At 40.1% G+C, this 20,323-nt stretch overlaps 1 protein-coding gene across 1 annotated transcript; it reads left to right on the top strand.

Moving 5' to 3' along the window:
* Nucleotides 1–553: 553 nt before the first annotated feature.
* On the top strand, nt 554–18,281 carry DHRS9 (dehydrogenase/reductase 9). Its single transcript, XM_029084962.1, has 4 exons — nt 554–872; nt 2,513–2,771; nt 3,796–3,959; nt 18,175–18,281. The coding sequence occupies exons 1-4, from the start codon at nt 554–556 to the stop codon at nt 18,279–18,281; spliced, it is 849 nt and encodes a 282-aa protein (XP_028940795.1).
* The last annotated feature ends 2,042 nt before the right edge of the window (nt 18,282–20,323 follow it).

The raw sequence follows: 20,323 nt of genomic DNA, 5'->3' as shown, positions 1-20,323 counted from the left end.
ACCCTCTTTCTTAAGAGTCCATCACTGACAATCAAAAGGTTTAGTAAAATAAAGTTGATTTTTCCTGGCTAGCATTGCTTAAGTATCCACAGTAACAAGAAAGGTTCTGGGTCCTGCTGATCTTGCTTGCTGGCCCAAGTCTTACTCTTTAATTTTTTATGAACTGACACTAAGTTCAGACATTTCTGTTGGTTTCCATGCAAATACCATTTTTGCTACTCTTTTCTAGTCAACATTTCTCCCAGATATGTTCAATGTGAGCTTACCGACCTGGCAGCAGTAACCTAATATACATTATTATTTGTAACCTTATTACAGTATCTCTCCACTTCTCATTGCCGCTCAAGGAAGGAATTTTTTGTCTGTTTTAGCACAAGGAGGCCACTGCTCTGAATTGTGTCTGCTTCGCTGAATAGCTGAAGTTAGCCAAATCAATAAAAAAAGAAAAAAACCCAACAAACTAACAATCCCTTAAAACTGGGAGCTCCCTTTTTCTTTTTCTTTTTTTTTTTTTTTTTCTCCAGGAGAACGGGTCCAGAAAACTTCAGTAAAAATGCTTTTCTACATATTCCTCTTTCTTGGCGTCATCTCTCTGTGGTGGCACTGGAGGGCGAGAGACAGGATGAAGGTTACAAATCTCACTGGAAAATATATATTCATCACTGGATGTGACACAGGATTTGGAAATATGGCAGCAAAGATTTTTGATAAAAAGGGATTCCGTGTTTTTGCCAGTTGTCTGACTGAAACAGGAGCCAAAGAGCTAAAAGCTGTGACCTCGAAGCAGCTTCAGACAGTGCTGCTAGATGTGAGAGATTCAGACAGTGTTAAGAAAGTGGCTGCATGGGTCAGAGATGAAGTTCAGTCAGAAGGTGAGTGCCAGGATATCTGTTTAAAAAAAAAAAAAAAAGCAATAGAGTTTTCTTAAAAATACTATGCTACGTTCCCAGCTTATTTTACTTGATGTTTCACAAGTGTGAGTGGATGTCTAGTCACCTTCCAGAAACATGGAAGAAGATCTCACTAGAGGGATGATTTATACATCTAGTTAGTGGTAGGTAAACATTTGGAAATGTGCTCAAGTCAGGCTTATCGATACATCGTTGTCAGAACAGGAATCCAGTTCCTGGAACATCAGTTGGGACTGTTTGCACTCACATACATATCTGGGTTATGGCACGAGTGCTCAGCACCTCCCATGCTGTGTTACCCAGCTAGGGAACAAATTAAATAAATTCTGATTAGCAAGCTTAAAGATTTTTTTTTTTTTTTTAAATAGAATACATGTAATAAATTACTTGTAAGTAATCGCTCATTTCTATCAAAAGCAAAAATTACATATGAACTCTATTGAATAGAGCTGACTATAACTATTTTGGAATATTGCTTGCAGACCATCTGAAAAATAGAAAAATCACATATCTCTAACTCAACACATTGTGCAAGACAAGATGCTTCTACCATTACTGATGCTAATTGGTTTCAGTAGGAGTGGTATTGCAGTAGAGCTTACAAAGGCCCAAGATCCTTTGGGCTGGACTCTGCTAACTTTGAGTCTTAAATCTGGTCTATTATGATGTGCCATAGTACCAATTAGACGCAATGGTAAATTCCAATCTCCATTTGACCTTTCATCTCTTCATGAAATTGCTTATAATTTGCCAAATTGCTTTTATTTGAAACTGTGCTTGGTTTCAGGCCAAAAGTGGGGTTTTTTCCCCCAAGAAAAACTGTAAGTAAGGTCAGACCAACAAAAGTATTCATTTACACAACCGTAACAGATGACACAAGAGAAGAACTGGTTTTACATTTATGTACTTCCACCTCCCACTTCTGAGGGCTTAGAAATATTTTTTAAATCAATCTAGTGGTCTTTCTCTGCCTCCATCTCATTTTTTGGTCCAGGCTGTTCATTTAAAAAAAAAAAAAAAAATCCTTCTCATTTCCATTTGGGGCACAACTGTCAATGTGAGGCATAATTTCTCTGCTACAACAAAAATGTCAGTAGAGGGAAAAAGAATACCAAAAGCCTTCTCTGTCAGACAGTTCCCATCTTGTTTTCAGACATTTGAGAAGGATTTTAAAACTTTTTTTTGTTATCAAGAGCTGTTCATTATTGTCCTAGCACCTCACCCATCTCAGAACCAGGGCACACTTACTTGTGTCTCAGGACACTCTACCTCTACCAAAGACCAGGTCTAGTTCTTACACATTTCCTGTTGCCCAATATAGTTCTTTGCCGTACCTGGTCTTCCTCTACTGCCCTTTCTCCCACAAAAAGCCAACACCACCCCCTGCCCAAAACGCTGTGGCAGGGGGAAGACTATGCAAAGGGTGATGGAAAGTATAGTGATAAAACCTGGACACTGAGAATAAAGCTGAATACTACAGGACATTCCTCCAAATCTTTGCCTTCTTGGTCACTCGCTGATTTTCTGTGAAGTCTCGCCTATTTCAATTAATCTGACATATTAGGTGAAAATTTGCTTCCTGACTTGCTTCTTCTTTACAGGTCTCTGGGGACTTGTCAATAATGCTGGGATTATGGGGCCATCTGCTCCTACAGACTGGTTGGATATTGAGCACTTCAGAGAACCAATTGAAGTTAATTTAATTGGACTCATAAATGTTACAATAAATATGCTTCCCTTGATAAAAAAAGCAAAAGGAAGGATAGTAAATGTATCCAGCGTTGGAGGTCGCCTGGCATTCTGTGGTGGAGGCTATTTTCCTTCCAAGTTTGGGGTAGAAGGATTTAACGACAGCTTAAGGTACAACACTCACTATGAGGAAAGACCACTATTTTTTTTCCTAAGGCTCTTAAACTAAGTAAAAACAGGTATATCCAGAATAGGTTTTACAATCCTGGCACTTGGTATAAAGTTGAAAAACATTAGACACTTTGGACTAATTCTTCCAAGTTCTTTTATTCAACACAGATTATGCCACTTTTGAAATGATACAGAGCCTGTTGGGCACACAAGCTGTCCCCAAGTATTAATTGCAGCATAGTTGGTACTCTTACAGATTTGCAACTAACCTATCTTAGTATGCACAGAGGCCTTATTGCAGAGGAAGCTCCAGTCAAGGGAACTGAGATGTCTTTGTGATATGAACCTAATTCTCCTAATTGAAACGTGCACATAGAAACTTCCAGTAGCAACCCATCCAGAAAAAATACATACCATGAGTTATTGCATGATAGTAACTTTTATCTAAGATTTGTTCTCCAAAGTGTCTTCTCTTAATTATACCAATGAGCAGGGAGATCCAGAGAATATAGCAAACTAATCCTGAGGACCACCACAGCTTCTTCTTGTAACATAGACAGGGAGGGACTTCTGTACCTAAATATATGTGCCATTTTAGATACGACACACAGAGCTGAGAGATATGAGATGGGGCCAGAAGGAACTGTACCAATGTGGACAATCAGCCAGATCTCGAGAGGGATTCCCTAAGACATGTAAAATGGCTCTAGATACTTGTGTTTAAGCAGACAGCCAGTCTTCCAGCCAAGTCACATAACTAATGAGCTACTAGAGGATGTGAAATACACTACGCTAGCTACTGCACAGTCACTGTCCCTGCATGTTCTCACCCTGTGAAGCAGGTAGGGTAGTTCATCCCTCTTTCATTTAGGGATAACAAGCTGAAAATTCACAACCGTGAACAAACCTCATTATTTGTGTGCTGATGCGTCATGTAAAGACAGAAATAAAAGTGTTAGCACAGAAAAAAAAAACCCACAATATTAATAATAATGTGATTAAATCATTTGGGCTGTCTTTGCAGGAGAGATATGAAAGCTTTTGGAGTTAAGGTTTGTTGCATTCAACCTGGACTGTTCAAAACAGCATTATCCAATCCAGCAAAGATTCTGAAAGAGAAGGAGGTTATTTGGAATAAGCTTCCCCTTGATATTAAAACGCAATATGGAGAGGAGTATTTTCAGAAAGGTAAGGCAATTTCCAAACATTTGTGTCAAAAGAAGCAATGCATTTCTTGCTGAGAAAGCCTTGCAAAGCAGCATTATATCTTCTAGTCATTCTGACTTTTTTGAAAGACTATGATATGAAAAGTTACTCTTCAAATGCATCTGCATCACAATATGACTATCCACACAAAAGACTTGTTCTGCAAAGCTTTATTCAAATCTCAGTTAAAGATTAATTATTCGTGTTGGCATTAAGCTTTTGAGCAAACTCCCAAACAGAAAAACTTTTATCTGATTATGTAATCAATGTGCTTGATGTGGGGTTTTCTGTCATTATTAATTATTGATTTAGTAATCAAGCAGGGAGCAATTCCCTTTGCTTTTGCTAGCCACAGTGGTGATGAGCCTGTCTGACAGACACTTGCTAAACCTCTTTGAACAGGGCTGCTTGTCTTTTGATCCTTGGACTTTTTTGTCTTTTAAATTCCTTCTTCACAATTGTGTTTCACAACTTTCCAAGAAGCAATTTCCTTACTACAAGAGACTCATTTACAACTACAGCATTTCTGTTTCCCTTTGCCTCTTATATTCTTATGCTTATTCTAAGCTATTGACAATGCTGGTTGCCTGTCCTCAGTTCACACGGGACTGGTTTTGCCATGACGGCTCCACAATTAAGGGTAACTAGACTGTTCTTGGGATCAACTACACCACAGGGTCATTATGGACAAGGACTTAGTCCTCAGAAACTGCTACAAATTCTTGTGTGGGGAGAAACAAGAAATACCAATTCCTTAGTGAAATTGTATACATCAGTGTGGGGGGAAGAATTAAAAGTCACTTTGCCTGGCTGTCAATAAATGATCTTATTTTTTTGAGCTTTACAGACGCAGCAAAGAAACAAAAGCTGTCCAAGATCTGCCTGAACAACGACATTTCACCAGTCATTCAGTGCATGGAGCATGCCTTAACAAGCCTCCACCCACATGCCCATTACATTGTTGGGCAGGATGCTAAGTTGTTTTGGAATCCCCTCTCGAGAATGCCAGCAGTTATACAAGACTTCCTACTGCTGCGGAGCAGAGTAGAGCTTGCAGTTCCCCATGCAAAGTAAATATTTACCAATATATCCCCCATGATGGGCAAGGCTGATTCTACAAGATTTGTTCTTTATATCAGCATGATACGAGCTATACAGGAAATACACACATTCCCTTATAAATGCAAGAAATATATCTATTTCTCTAGCATCTGCTACTATTAAAAAAGTCATTATTTTCATTTTTAACATGTAAACCAGAAAGAACAATGGAACTATTAAACTTTCAGAAATGACTGTGATTTTTCAGTTTCTTCACCTTTAAGGAGCTCAGTTTGAGAATCCTTGAAGGCTCCAGTTTTCAAAAAGATCCAAAAGACAAAAATATCCCAGGAAAATAGGGAATATGGCTTTAAGTCTCTACAGCAGGAAGAGTTCAGTCATCTCAGGCAGAGAAGGAAATGGAAACAGGGCCTTCCGCTGGCGGAAGTGAACTCTCGCAATACAAACTAGGAAGGAGAGCACAAAATTCTCTTCCTGATAGTGCTTTCTTTAGCAGTCACTCCATTCAGTTTTGAGGCCAAGGAGACTGTGGTTGCCATTCCTTGGGACAGTCCTAACTGGAGAGAAAGCAAAATAAAGTGCCCAAGGTATTGAGCTGGTTAAGATTCACACGTCTTCCTACTCACAGGACTTTGCAAGGCTTAGGTGAGGCATTTTCCTGGTAAGCATGCTAAATCTTGAGGCATTTTCCTGGTAAACATGCTAAATCTTGAGGCATTTTCCTGGTAAGCATGCTAAATCTTGAGGCATTTTCCTGGTAAGCATGCTAAATCTTGAGGATCTCTCAAGTCCAGCTCTACCCCTCTGTTGTAAAGGATCCATAGCTACAAACGTAGACTGTGGATCCAATTACAGGGGCCCAATACCTGCAATTAAGGTAGTGAAGAGCTAAGAGGGTCTTTTTATTACAAAAATAAGAATAATAATTCTGAGTTTGAAAGACTTCAAGTATGGGAGCTATTTCTTAGCATAAAAATAATAGCCCTGTGTTTTGTGAGATGATGAGCAATTCCTGTGCTGCTCTTGTTCAATTCCTGACACAAGTGTCTCTTAAGACCCAGCTCCACTGGAATTAATCATATCAAAGTGCTTGAGAACCGCAGAGACCCCACGTCGAGTCTGTAACTGTGTGTTGCTCAGGAAGCCATTTCTCACTGCCATGGAAACTGCTCAGCAATGAAACAGAAGCTTTCCTCATGCTGGTGAATTTGCTGCGACATGATCGGGCTAAAGAACAAGGTACCCATTGCCTATCCAAATAGTGCTGGTTTTCAGTTTAGTTTCTGTGGAGCTTGCAAAACATCAATTCTACTTTTCTCAGTGCAGCTTATGCTTAGGCTTTGGGGGGAGTGTAATTTAATTTATGTCTCAGTTATCTGAAAAAGTTATTCCTTCTAGAGCAGGTTTGAGGTGAATACATCTCAACTGGCTACTCTTACTGAGGTATCAGTGGCATTGCTGTAGTAGGTTTTCTTTTAAAACCAACTTTCCGTCAATAAAGTTGACAGAAAAACAAGTTTTCTGTATTCAGCATTTAATCCAAAGGCTGCTGTGTGGTTGCCTGGTGAGCTAGTAGCTTTCCTGTTCCAATCTGCACGCTTTCCAGGCAAGAGATCAGTCCATTCCAGTCATTTAAATTATTGGCTTCTGCAGAGCAGGCAGCATCAGGCCCTAGAGATGCAAATCTTGTCCTCTGAACTTAGCAGACAGCTCTGGTGTCATTTTGCACAGAGCCTTTCTAGAAACTAAAGCTCTAAAGCTTTTTTTTTTTTTTTTTTTTTTCCCTCACCAAGATTATTCAGACAAAAGTGTTTACAGAAACAAAATAATTATGAAATGACAGCACCTACTCTGATCTTTATCTTTAGAAATTACAGTTTGGCTGGTTTAATTCAGACCCTCTCAGATCACGAGTATACTGTCAGCTGCTGAGAGACCCTAGCACTGGGAAGGTTAACATTTAAAGGAAAATACAAACAGAATTTGGGACAGGGCACACTAGCTGTAAAGATATTATTTAAATTAGAAATGTAGGAAAAATATCGGCTGCTCAATGTTTTAGGGACATGGTTTAGTGGTGGACTTAGCAGTGTTAGGTTAATGGTTAGACTCAATGATCTTAAAGATCTTTTCCAACCTAAATGATTCAATGATTCTATTACTTCTCACTGTATGGAGGGACAGATTCTGCTGGTATTTCCTCTCCTGGAACCAGATGCCTCATTTACTCAAATGCCAGCAACAAAAACCAGTGACTTCTGGAAATGCGTGTGCTCTGCTATGGTTATCAAAACCTGTCCTGCTCACAAGACTGTATGAGGCAGGTGAATATTTAGACATACATTTTTAGGGACTAGAAGGGTCTTGTTCAGGAGAAGACCCATGACTTCCACAATGTCAGAACATCCTGGGGTGCTCCACCCATGGGACCTGGCTTCAGTTAGCTTGTTAGAGCCAGCACACAAAGATGTGCTTCAAAGCCTTCACTTGTCCAGTAGGAATAATGTTAGCTTCCTGCTTTTCACTTGAGAACTGAATTTCCTTCCCCGTTGTTATGCTTCAAGCAGGGCAATTTTTCCACACCCTTTCTAGGAGTCAGGGATTTCATGATGAAATACACCTAAGGTGTCAATGGGAACTCAGTCAAGCGCTGCTTTTTGCAGATGGAAGACTGTCTCATGCCAAGCTCTCTAACAGAAAGTTACATAGGGAGCTCACATTTTATGTTGTTTCTCTTCTGTTAAACTCCCTCACATGCTGTGCTCTGAGCAAGTTGGAGGGTGAGCTGAGCAAGCTGGAAGATCTTCAAGGAAGGCAACTTAACAGAAAAATTCCCTATTTCGATGTTTTCTGAGACACTAAGCAGGTTCTATTTGGCTTTTTGAAATTATTTTCTACAGTTCAGAAGCAGTTTGCTGAGAAAAAAAAATCAGGAATAGGGAAACTCCTTTTATGTTTTTCTTTCCTACATTTGTGTGGCAAAGGATTGCTACCTATAATATCAGGACTCCTGACCCAACATTGCTGGAGAAATGTTCCCCTGCAACAGGCTTTGCATGCTGGTGGAGTACCATTTTGTTGTCATTTCCACCATGCTCCAGAGCCTGTTGTTTGAATCAGGCCAGACAGGACTAGGCAGGCCCAGCAAGCACATCTGCCAGGCTTGTGCTGGAGAGGAAATCTCTGCTAGCCACCTGTTGAACCCTCAAGTCTCCAGCAAGCTGCACATATTTCTAAATGCCCCAAGAGTGCTGAAAGTGCAGTAACAACCAACACTACAGCTTGGGCTGGCGTGGCCACTCAGGGTGGCAAAAGAAGCAAGAATTTCCAGCCTCAAGGCAAAACAAGCAGGGAGAGGAACTGGAGGTGGAAGAGCTGCTCACCGAGCAGAGGATGAACTAACAACTCTGTAGCTCCTGGCAGGGAGCAGACAGACCGACCTGTCACCGTCCAGTCCAGGACAGGCTGCCATTGCCATGGTCCCCTCAAATGAATGGGGTCAGATCACTTCCAGCTCCATCTTACCATCTTGCTTGGTTTCCCTAGTTTTAATTTACTTCTAATTCAATTAGTTTCAAAGTAATTTTCATAAAAAGCTTATTTGTTCATTCTGTTGTTAAGAATGGTCTTGCCCAAGCCTCCTCACTTCCTGCAGCATCCAGCACTGCACAGTGCTGTGAATGGGGAGACTTGAAGAGTGGGGAAAAGGAGTTCAGCTTACATGTTTACGCAGTGGCACTCAGAGTTGGATGAGAAGTGCCCACCAGACTCTGGGCCAGGGAGCAAACAAACAAGCAGCCTAGCCAGTCATATGTTAGAATCTTTTCCCATGCAAACTGGAGAGCTTCTGTTTGCACAGTTTGTAGAATTTGAGCTTTTATTTGAAAAACATTATTTAGTTACTCAGGCAATTGATTTGTTTCTAGTATCAAAAAGCTGCCCTTAAACTAGGAAAAAGAATTTAATCCCTGAAAGTTTTTATACACAACAATGTAATTTAAAAGATTAAGTCATATCAACAATGATTCGCTCACAGGGAGGAGAAAAGGTGGAGGTCTGAACCAAGCTCTGTTAAATTAATGGAAAGACTCCTGCCAGTTTCAAGACAAAGCACAGATCAGTCCTTCCCAACTGAGTAGACTGACAGTTCCCCAGGCTCTGTAGATTACTCTATATAGCCAGCAATGTTTATACAGCACAGATAGGATAGCATGCATAGAGCACATACAGATTAATACCAGTCCCTAAGGTAGAAGCATCACAGCACAAGTCATTATCAACAGCAGGGAGAGGGGCCATGCTTGTCAGCCAACTTATAGCAACCAGAAAACACCACCAGACACAGAATTTACAGTTAGATTTTTTGGAAACTATCACCATGTGGGTTTTGGTGCACAAGCCTACAAGTTTGACTTGAGCTGTTTTTATGTTCTGACACTGGAAATAACTGGTGAAGGCAACTCATGAGCACCTGGAGGTATAGACCAAGCTTGCAGATGCCTCCCCAGAATGTGAGTAATGGTACAAAAACAGAACTTGTCTATCATTATAGTGAGCAGTACCTATTAAATGCATTTGCAGGATAGCTAAGAGAACAAATTAAGCACTTGCTTTTGCATGCACAGACAAGATAACATGCAGTCCCTTCCTTTCTAAAGTGATTTTAACAATTACTGCTTACCTAAGCACCTACAGGGTCTTAAAATCCTAACTCAGAAACATTCTTCCCAACATCTGGAATCTTTCTGTACTCCTTTATTTTGAATTACTGGGTCAGTCACCTAAGAATTTACGGGCGTTTATTTTCCTGGGTATTTTATTGATGCTGTGGTAAAAATATGAAATGCAAGCCATGCAAGGGAAGATGCAATTGTGCTGAGAAATCAGCACCCCTTGTACCAGACTACATTCATCTCCCTGCAAAATGCTGAGTAGGAGAGTTTGGAGATTTATTTCTTTTAAGGTGACGTATTAATGAAGATCTTCAGTTATCTGTTGACCACCAAACTGAATTATCACACTGACATTTTTACACAACATATGAAAAAGGACTCCTCCTTTTCCATGAAACAAAAGTACAAAGCCTAGAATAGCTCACCTAAGGGTGGGAGATGTGATGTGTTTGTGCCTGTATATTTGTTCAATTTGTTAACTGAAAAACTGGGGTTTTGTAGTTCTGGCAAGATGACTGATTATTAAAGTTTGTACTTCCTGGATGCTGGAGAGCTGTTGCCTGATACATCTAAACTTTGCATTGAGTACTACATCAGTGCTGTTTCTGAAGACCCCCAGTCCCTAATTTTCCACTTGGCAGTTCTCCCTAAGCATGCTTGGCAGGTCACGCTAACCCATTGCAGAGCACTGACTTCTGGAGGTTTACACCACCAGCACAGTGGCAGAGGAAGGAATCCAAAGCACACCCAGACCCCAAACCTCATCCCAACCTGAGGTTCTTTGGCAGGACTACCAAAGAAAACTTGCTGTGGGAGTGAAACAGTAACACCACCCTTCAATTTTGTCTATGAGCTTCAGTTTCCTTCAGTGGAGAGAAGCAGAGGGATGCTGTCACCTACAAATCCTAAAGGTCTCTTGGTGTAGTCATGCTGTTTTTCTCTAAAATCAGTTGTTTTTATAATAGCACTTGTCTACATGCAAGAAGCCAAGCTCTGTTCTAGGAGTTCTCAATTTGCCAGGCAAACATCAAAGTTTTAATGGAGAGTAGAATTTGTCTTTAGCTATTTACTGGCTACATTAGTAATCAGAATTCAATATTTATGAGGATATATCAATACTCTTGAAATATCATGCTGATATTTTCTCCGGAAACATACTCTTTGCCACTCCAGGAAGCTATTTCAAAATCGATATGCGCCTGGAAGACAAGTGGTTTTTTTAGTGCTCCACAATTATCAGACAAGAAATATTTTTCATAACGTTGTCCACTCAGAGAACTAGACAATTTTTTTTTTGAAAAAAACTTTAACTGATACTATTTCCTTTGATTCTGACCCCAGACTTCTTCTAGCAGCAATGACATCATCCAGCAGAATAAATACTAGCAGAAGGCTCCAGCAGAGCACAATCCATCACGGTGCTCAGCACCAAATGTCCATGTGTTATTGGAGAAGGAGCACTGGTACTTGGGGAGAACTAGGCAGTTAGGAATTACAGGCTTAGGAACATTGGCCTAGAGCTGATAGGGGACAGAGGAGCAGCGGAAGTTCCACACATGATGCTGCTCTAGTTGCCCCTAGAGCCCCTTGTCTCGCAGCACTTCTGTGCCAATTATTGCTACCTAAACACTACTAACCAGAGCAGATCCAGGTGTTTCTCTTACAGCAGTGAAGTAGGCATCCTGGACAGACACTCCAGGACTTCTCCACAGAGCCCAGTTTCAAATTTAACCTGCTTTCTAGTAGTGCAAGCTCACTGCCCACTGCTTCCTCCCTAGAGCACAGCCAAGGAAGGAAAGTGCAATTTACAGCTCCTTTCCAGTTAGCTCAATCTTTTCCCAAATCTCTAATGGTTTAATTTAATTCTGTATTGGGAAAAAGGTAAATTGAGTCCTAAAATGATATCACAGCACTAGCTTGCTAAGTAGCTTGCTGAGATTTATTAGCGTGGTGTTACAAGAGCCTGCTGTTAGCAACTCCTCTCTCTCTCTCTCTGTTTCTAGCTCAGCTACAAATTCTAAACCAGCAGTCAAAGGAAATGTCATTTTCTAGCACATTGTTGCAAATGGATTGGGGTTATCAACAATTGCCTGCTGCAACATCCTGTTTTCAGACTTTATTTTACAGCACAGAAGCCTGAATTAGCCTGAGCTCTTTCACACAGTTTTAACAGCATTTTGTCAGAGCACACTCTGTGAGTCCTCTCAGAAAATAAATGTCACCAACTCAGTGAAACATTACAAAGATGATTCCAAAGTGCACACATTCAGGAACACTGCAATCCTTGTCAGACTTAACAGGGACATTCACAGCAGAAATCAAGTATCTAAGTGAAATATCTGAACTAGAGGGCTGCTTACATCAGCCTCAAAACAACAGTGAGATGGGCTGCTAAAATAACCAGTGCAACCCAGGCACCAATCTAACACCCCCAAAATTCAGTGGAAGCCTCCCTGTAGATTGCAGTGGAAGGAAAAGCAAACCCTTATCTGTATATATTTGCTTAACTTTTTAAAATCAGAGAGCGTTAACCAGTACCTCAGAAGTCCATATTCATGGCTACTGAGGCACCCAACTACGTAAAATACTATCATTAAATGATAATAAGTGACAACATTCATTGCCACTTATCAGCTACATGACTGATTTAATTATTTAATGAGAGTCCAACATTCATTCAGTATCAGATTCAGAGATTCCTTCCATTTCTACTTGGTGAGCTGACAGCAAAATTTAGAACCAGAATAAATCCAAATCACTCCAGGAACTCAGTAAGAATAAAAACATCAGACGGGCTCTAGCAACCAGGCCTAACGCATTTGGCTTCCTTTAATATTCATGTCTTAAGGCAGAAAGGATATTACACAAAGATCAGCCAAATGAATGCTTAACTTCAGCCAGCTATGAGTTAGAGAAGACCCCTTCCTCTTTGAGTACTTTTGGGATGTAAAAATAATCACAAATTCTTTTAAAGTATCAGTTCATTCTTTGGATACAGTTACATTTTAAAGGTCAGATGTCTGCACCTCTACACATATGTAGGTAAATAGGGCTTAGGTGACAGCTTATCACCTGTAAAAAAGTTTCTCTTTAACAGGATGTCTGGCAAATGATTACCCCAGCCTTCCCATAAATATTGTGTTTAATGAATTATTTTGGTTTAATTGCACAAACCAAAAATAGAAATAGAAAACCAATAATCAATCATAAGATTTTAGATGGCAAGAATTGTATTCTACATTTATAAAATTTTTTTGTAATAAGCAAACAGTATCATCCCCACCAATTAGGAAACCTTGTGTTCCTCCATTTATTTATTTTTTTTGCATTTCCTCACTTCTTTATACAAACACACATCCTACATAATACATTCTACTGTGCTGTGTATCAGCGCTGTGAGGAAGGAGACAGAAAACTCAGGCACTGCCCCAAAGATTACTTTGTCTAAGGGGCAGAGAGCAGAAGATAACTCACCATCACACAACAAATTAGTCGTCAGACCCATCACTACAGCTTAGGCTTTTCTGGTTGTTCTAGTGGTCACTCTGGTTCTGTGCTACAGATCAGAAGAGCAGCCTGGGTGGCATCATACAGGCAGTCAAAGAGAATCGTCCTTCTTCCCAGAGGAATTCCTCTCTCCAGTACTAGCACAACTAATCACCAATGTCCAAAAAAAACCCCAGACACTACTGTAAGAACTGAAGAACTCAGCCATTCCTTTCAGTCTGAAATATCCTGAAAAGACAGGGCTGACTAGAAAGACTGGTCAGCAAAACTTGAAAACAGTGGGAATCTATTGAAAAGGACAGGGAAAGTTTTGCCAAGGCACATATTATTCATGGACCTGATCACATTGTGCCAACGCTTCCCCCCCTGCTCTCCGCTACTTTACAGTGAATGGGAATGGCTGCAACCAGAAACAAAGCCCCTTAACAGGAGTTGTATTTGAGGAAGTTGGGGCTGAGCACATTCGCTTCATTGCATTTCTAGATCATTAGCTTATTTGCTTGTAGCTCTCACTTTCAGACTCACAGCATACAGCAATTTTGGCTTCCATGCTTTCTCTTATCATTTACTGGTTCAGAGAAGTCACAGAGTAAGAAACCTGAGTGGAAAGTGTGCCTTCATAACTAGCTATGACACCAGGCTTGGAAACTCACTGGCTACATGACTTGACAAAAGGCAATTTTGTGTCATTCCTGCACGTGCCACAGAAAAAGGAGGCCAAGAGCTACCGGTCCTGCTCCTCACTCTCACTGGAGACAGTAAGCCTCAACTTAGTTTACTCCAACAGCATAGCCAGGGCTATGGTGTTTGTACCTGAACTAACAGCTGGCAAGGATAAGTGGCAAGGTAATTTCCCAGAGAAATGATTAAGTATAACCAAATCTAGTCCAGCTAAAAGTTCTGGTGCCTCTCCACTCTCCACAGAGGCATGTTTTATCTTACTGATGAAACACATGCACTCTTCAGTTCTGTTATTTCTCAGTTCAAAGAGATTCTCTCCAGCAATGCTTTCGGGCTTCCCCTCACTTTCACCAACAGGGTGCCTAAAAATGCAGTTGCTCAGTCTGTTAAAACCAAATCATTTCCAGGTGTGTTTTTTCAGAGTCCTTTCAGCGCAGTTGTAGAATCTCAGTGGGGGAAGGTGCTAACTGATACTAGAAAGAGCTTTCTCAACAATAAAACCAGCCCACCTGATTACAAATGACGGGTGCAGGGCTTCTTCAGCCCTACTCTAATAAGCAGAACAGTGTTTTTGCATGGTTGCATAAGACTGACTTTTGCAAAGCACACAAGTTTTCTTAGAGTTGTTACATAGGCAGCTCTCACCACTGCTATCACACACCTCTGAGCACTTGTCTAAAAGAGGAAGGATTTGTCCTTGGATAAGTGTGAGTGCAGCTAAAAAGCAAGACTTAAGTGTTGGTTTTGACAAAGACTGATAAAAAGATCTGTGTGGCAAATACATTAAATATATTAAACCACAGCAATATATGTTTTCTTTCTCAGCACCAAAAGCTCAAACTAGACATTGTTAAGGGCTGCCAAAGGGGATCCACAGCCCCGGTACTGCAACTACCAGCTCTAATACACAGTTATATCAAATATTCAGTAGGCTTGTTAATTACTTAACCAGCTAAAAAAGCAAAACACTTATCTTCTACCAGTAGGACTTTCTCCTCAAAGCTCATAAAACTCTGTTGGCCTCATCATGACAGTTCCAGACCATTCTTGAATGCAGTGATTGAGGGCAAGGGCAACACAATTATTAGCACTTACCTCCTCCAGCAGGCCTCTGCCTCCAGCTTGTTTGTGCAAAGCCACACTTTCTCAGTCGGGATAACCACTGCTAATGCCGTCACCTCAGTCTGACAAACTCTTTATGGAGGCTGAGTGCTGGACTTTCGGCCTCTCGCTTCAGGTGCAGGCTGTCCTCAGCAAACTCTTGGAAACGTCACTATTTATCTAAAGTTCCTCAAGCAATTTATAAGGTAGTAAAGCAGTATTATCAATACACAGGGTTAAGCTAATATTTTTAGAAGCATTGACTAATTCCGCACTTCTGCTTCAGACCTTTAGACCCCATCCCAGAATAATCAGTCTCTCTGCTTTTACGTAGACTATTTCATTTTCATAAAAATGTAAGTGCATATTAGGAGCCCACATACTTGAGCAGATCTGGATAATAAAGCCCAGTATGGTGGCTCATATATCCAACCAAAATAGTTTTCCTTTAATACTTTACCCATGCTCTTCTAGAGTCGTTGCCTAAGGCCTTCAGCAAACTTTGCCAGGTGTACAGAGTAGATCTTACAAGCAAACCCCAGACAACTGTATTAATCTCACTGAAGTTTTTGCAAACTCTGTGCATGGCTCATGCTATATATGAAATTCTAGGGTAAGATATTGCCACATACTGAAATAAATGGGTTTGTAATCCTCTTAGGGCTCTTTGGCTTGGTGAGCAATGCTGAAGGAACAGTACCTGTAGCACTACTGACTGGCTGAGGATGGAAGACTTTCACTCAGTGCTGGATGTTAGTTTCTGGGATTGATAGAAGCTTCTGACACTTCTGAAAACAGCTGAGGGAAGAGTATTCAATCTAATTAATGCCAAAGGCCTCATCTCATGGCTTTTGCAAGGGGTGGCTACAGCCAGTCCAAATGGGGCATGGAAGTTTTCTCTGACACCTTACAATCAGTAGCTAGAAATACCTGTATGAATCCAAGAACAGATTCCAGATGGGCTGAGGAAGGGCTTTTCTCTCTTAATTTCTCTCTAGAAATCTTGCCTAAAGGGGGAAAGGAAAATAAGAGGATGTTGGTCACTTGTTTGGGATTTCAATCTCCAGTACTATGAAGAGACCCACTGGCAAACTGCACTGGGAAAAATTTTCACATCCTGGACAAATGGCTAGCATGCAGCTTTTGGGCATGTGAACCCACAGTGTACACAAAAGTATATCAACAGTACAGCCTGGTCAGACACCCAGAGTTTCATGGGCAAGTTGTACTTAGTTGCATTTGCCCAGTTACAACCTGTTTTAATTTGTTCTAATGCTCCACAACAATCTGAACTGGGCAATTCCAGGCAGCAAGCACATCACCAAAGGTACTTGTAACTTCAGAAAATTAAGCTGAGCACCCTTCACTGAAGCCAGTTGTGCTGCAGTGCCTCAAGAAGGCTAAGGCCTAGATCAGCAAGTCAAGTCTTCACGAAGACTAGGAAAGTTGGTTGCAAACCATTACAAATACTTATGTAAAGTATATGCCCCAGTGAAATATAACATATCCCAATAGCTAACATATGTGTGGTCCATTCTTTTGCATGCTTTGGAACATACCTGCCTGGGTATCTTGAGCTGCCCAGCAAGACAAAGAGGCCATTTTCATCCCAAGGAGTTGCACTGCAACTCAAAATTACATAGAAGGAACCATGCTACCAGGAAATAACACTAACCTTTATTGCACTAACATTTAATCACTTAACCATAGCCATTTAACCATATGATGGAAAATAAAGTTCTAATCCAATTGAAAATTTTTGCTCACTTTTATTTTTTTGCCAGGCACTCTAGTAATCTGTTCCTGCTAGAAGCTGAAATGATGCAACAGTATTTGAAATAATAGTCAAAAGTTTATTTTGATAATACATGGCAAAGATGCATCTGGCTGCTGCATCCTTTGCTCCAGTCCAACATAAAGCACACAGAAAGCTCTACCTGAAACTGCTTTTGTTCCTCAGATTTAATTGCCTGCTGTGCTTTTACAGGAAAGGTATACTGCTATGAAGCTAATCTGAACATCTCAAAACTATTCTGACATATGAAGATAAGAATCAAAGTCTCAAATATTCATTTATGTTACAGACTTTCAACTTACTTCTGTTTAATAGTTATGACACTATTGTGTGGTCAGGGATGGTTACTGGGTTTTTTCTTCCAGGATGGAGATGCAGCATTTTGGAGTGAAAGTAAGCATTGTTTAGCATGGTTTCTTCAAGGCAGGAGCTAATTCAGATGTCATCGAGAGAGATTTCTTAAGACTTTGGAACAGACTAACTCCTGAAATCAGGGACTCCTATGGCAAAAAATACTTTGTTGAATGTAAGTAGAAAAAGGACTGCATGAAAGCTTGGGGGGGGGATATTATCAATGTATATAAATACCTGAAGGAAGGCTGTAAAGACAACAGAGCCAGGCTCTTCTCAGTGGTGCCCAAGGACAGGATTCCAGGCAGTGGGCACCCACTGAAACACAGGAGGTTCCTGCTGTTTCAGGACATCAGAAACCACATTTTTACTGTGCAGGTGACTAAGTACTGGCCCAGGTTGTCCAGTGAAGTTGTGGAGTTGCTATCCTTGGAGATGTTCAAAATCTGTCTTGACATGGTCCTGAACAACCTCGTCTAGGTTACCCAGCTTGAGAAGGGGGGTTGGACCAGAGGTTCCTTTCCAACCTCAACCAATCTGTGATTTTGTGAACATTTGCTGTATTTAATTAACATCCGTTAAGAACCCATTGCTGACTGTTCTGGACTATGTACATGTTAGATGAGGCCTGTGTTATTAGTTCCCATATGAGATTGGTGGGATGTGATGTCATGCTACCATCTTAACTCCCTCCATACTTAGAGGTAGAATGCCCAGGAGAAATTAATTGCTATGACCATATGCTAAGTTTATGACTTACTGATATCTGAAAACCTGAGCTGTGTCACACTGCACTTACTGTAGGGATCATCTGGTTCATAATATGGGACACAGTTTTTTGTTTACCAGGCTCTTGGGTGTTTTACAGCCTTTCTGGTCTCTGCTCTGCTGTAGCTATACTGCTCTCAGTACTTAGGACAGTAGTCTAAAGCAAGCCTAAAGCTGTAGCCAGACCTTTGAATATAAAGAATCCTCTTGCAGAGAATGTTGCATACAAATGATCTCAGGTTTATTTTCTTCTTTGCAGATATAAAAGCTCAAAGATCATCAGTGAAAAGACTGTGTGACTCTGATATTTCTAAGGTCATAAAATGCAGGGAGCATGCCCTGATAGCAAAGTACCCCAGGACATGATACAGACCTGGATGGGATGCAAAGTTCTTTTGGCTGTTTCTCTCCTATGCCCCAAGCTGTTTATCTGACAGGCTGCTATGTATGACGTTTCCAGCTTCAAGTAGCTAATGGGAGATCAGTTCCTGGAGTTATAATTAACATTTAGTACTAAACCAGTATCAGCTCTGTGGAAATAAATATTAATCCTGTCAAAACCAGACATCCTCTTCTTTACCAGTTACTAGACTGCATAAATTCCTTTCAGAAGACACTTACTCCACTCCCCACCCCTCCTTACCTGGAAATTCTGAGTTTGCAGATAGGCTTGTAAACACAGCATGTTTTTGAAGGTCATTTTTTATGCTCAGAAATGATACTTCTATAGGATCTGCATTCATAAAATATTCAGCTACAAGTTGGTTAATACTACTCACCCAATAATAAGAAAATAAGAAAAATAAAAATCACTAAAAGAATCAGTTTTTCAGGTAAACTTCATCAACACACAGGCTGCTAGTGAACTTGAAATGAAACAATGGCCTTTCAGAACATGTATCTTATACATGTACCTTACAGAGTGTATTTAGTCAGAGTTAGTAATCTGTTCCATGGGGGGTTTGCTCATGGTCATATTCAGGAGCAGCTAAACTTCACAAGCTTCTAAACACGAGATATCAAATCAAATAATAACAAAGCCCAGCTATTGCAATATATTCCAAAAATTACAATTGCAGTGTTTGACTGTATCTAATCAATCACATAACTATTCAGCTGTGTGGAGATAAAACACAAGCTATTTTACAGATACACAGTTACATGGAAAATCAAAACTACCTTGTACTCTGTTATAATCCAAACAGAGTATCCAAACTATACTTTATTTTATTATCCTAATATTAGTATAGTTTATGAGAATAATATTGAAATAATATGCATTCACTTTTTTTTTGTCCTATGTGTACTGTGCAAGTTAAAAGGATGATTATTTCACTCATCACATGAAACAGGTCATTAGCGTTTGCTATGGCAATTTATTTAGACCGTACAAAGAGTGTGTTTGGAATGGTAAAATGTTAGTTGAGGTTACTGTGCCTCTTATCCAAGATTTCTATCTGTTAAGCTGCTGGCTAGAGGCTCACAAACTGATGTTCTTAGAGATATTAAAATTGAAGGGGTAAAGGTTTTATTTGCTAAAGAGCTGTGCTGGTGATTAATCATTAATGTGCAATTCAATTAAGCTTACAAAAATACCATGTGCTGGTCAGAACTCCAAATGTAAGACAAAGAGTTTCAACAATCTGTGCATGTGAGAGGGGGCGTGTGTCTGTGTGTGTTCGTACAAGCGCAAGAAAGGGACAGAATATAAAAATAGTAATTAAGTATTTAATTGATGTTCTATTCTCTGGCAAATGGCTTCAAGAATAAATTGATTTTACTTAATTTAATGATAAATATCTACAGAGTTATAGTTCTCTCTATCTGGCCTGGCAGCTGTAAAAAGAATGTACATGAAAAAACTTACTGTTATAATTTATTAGCCCTATAGTGGCAGATTACAGAGAGGTGCCAAAATCTCTAAAATTTATCCTTCTTTGAAACAGAATGAGTCCAGAATTCAATGATCCAAGCAGGGACTGTCCTTATAAGGGAAAAAGAATGTAAGTGAAAAACAAAGTTAGGGATAGAATCTAAAGCTTCTGTTGAACAAAGTACCAAAAATTAAATTTTACATAATCAGAAGGGTACACTGTGGTATGCTAACTGAGAGGAAGAGGTCCAGCTGAAGCTTAGGAATCCTTCACCATGACTTACTTTAAACAATCAAATCTACATACTACCTGTCTACACAGTATTCCAGGGATGGTTTTCTTCCACATCGGAAAACTTAAAATTCTTATAGGGGGAAAAAAAAAAAAAAAACCTCTGATACATGGCTAACATATTTGCAGTTTTCTCCAAAACTGGTTCCAAATATTTCTGTTGACAAAGACTACTAAGAAAACTGATGCTACTTTTTCTCCTGGTATGCAAATGGAGGCAAGTCTTATGGAAATGTTAGCCCT

Source organism: Antrostomus carolinensis, unplaced genomic scaffold, assembly GCF_000700745.2.
Source record: "Antrostomus carolinensis isolate BGI_N321 unplaced genomic scaffold, ASM70074v2 scaffold8575, whole genome shotgun sequence".
Lineage (NCBI taxonomy): Eukaryota > Metazoa > Chordata > Aves > Caprimulgiformes > Caprimulgidae > Antrostomus > Antrostomus carolinensis.
This window is presented reverse-complemented; position numbering and strand designations above follow the sequence as displayed.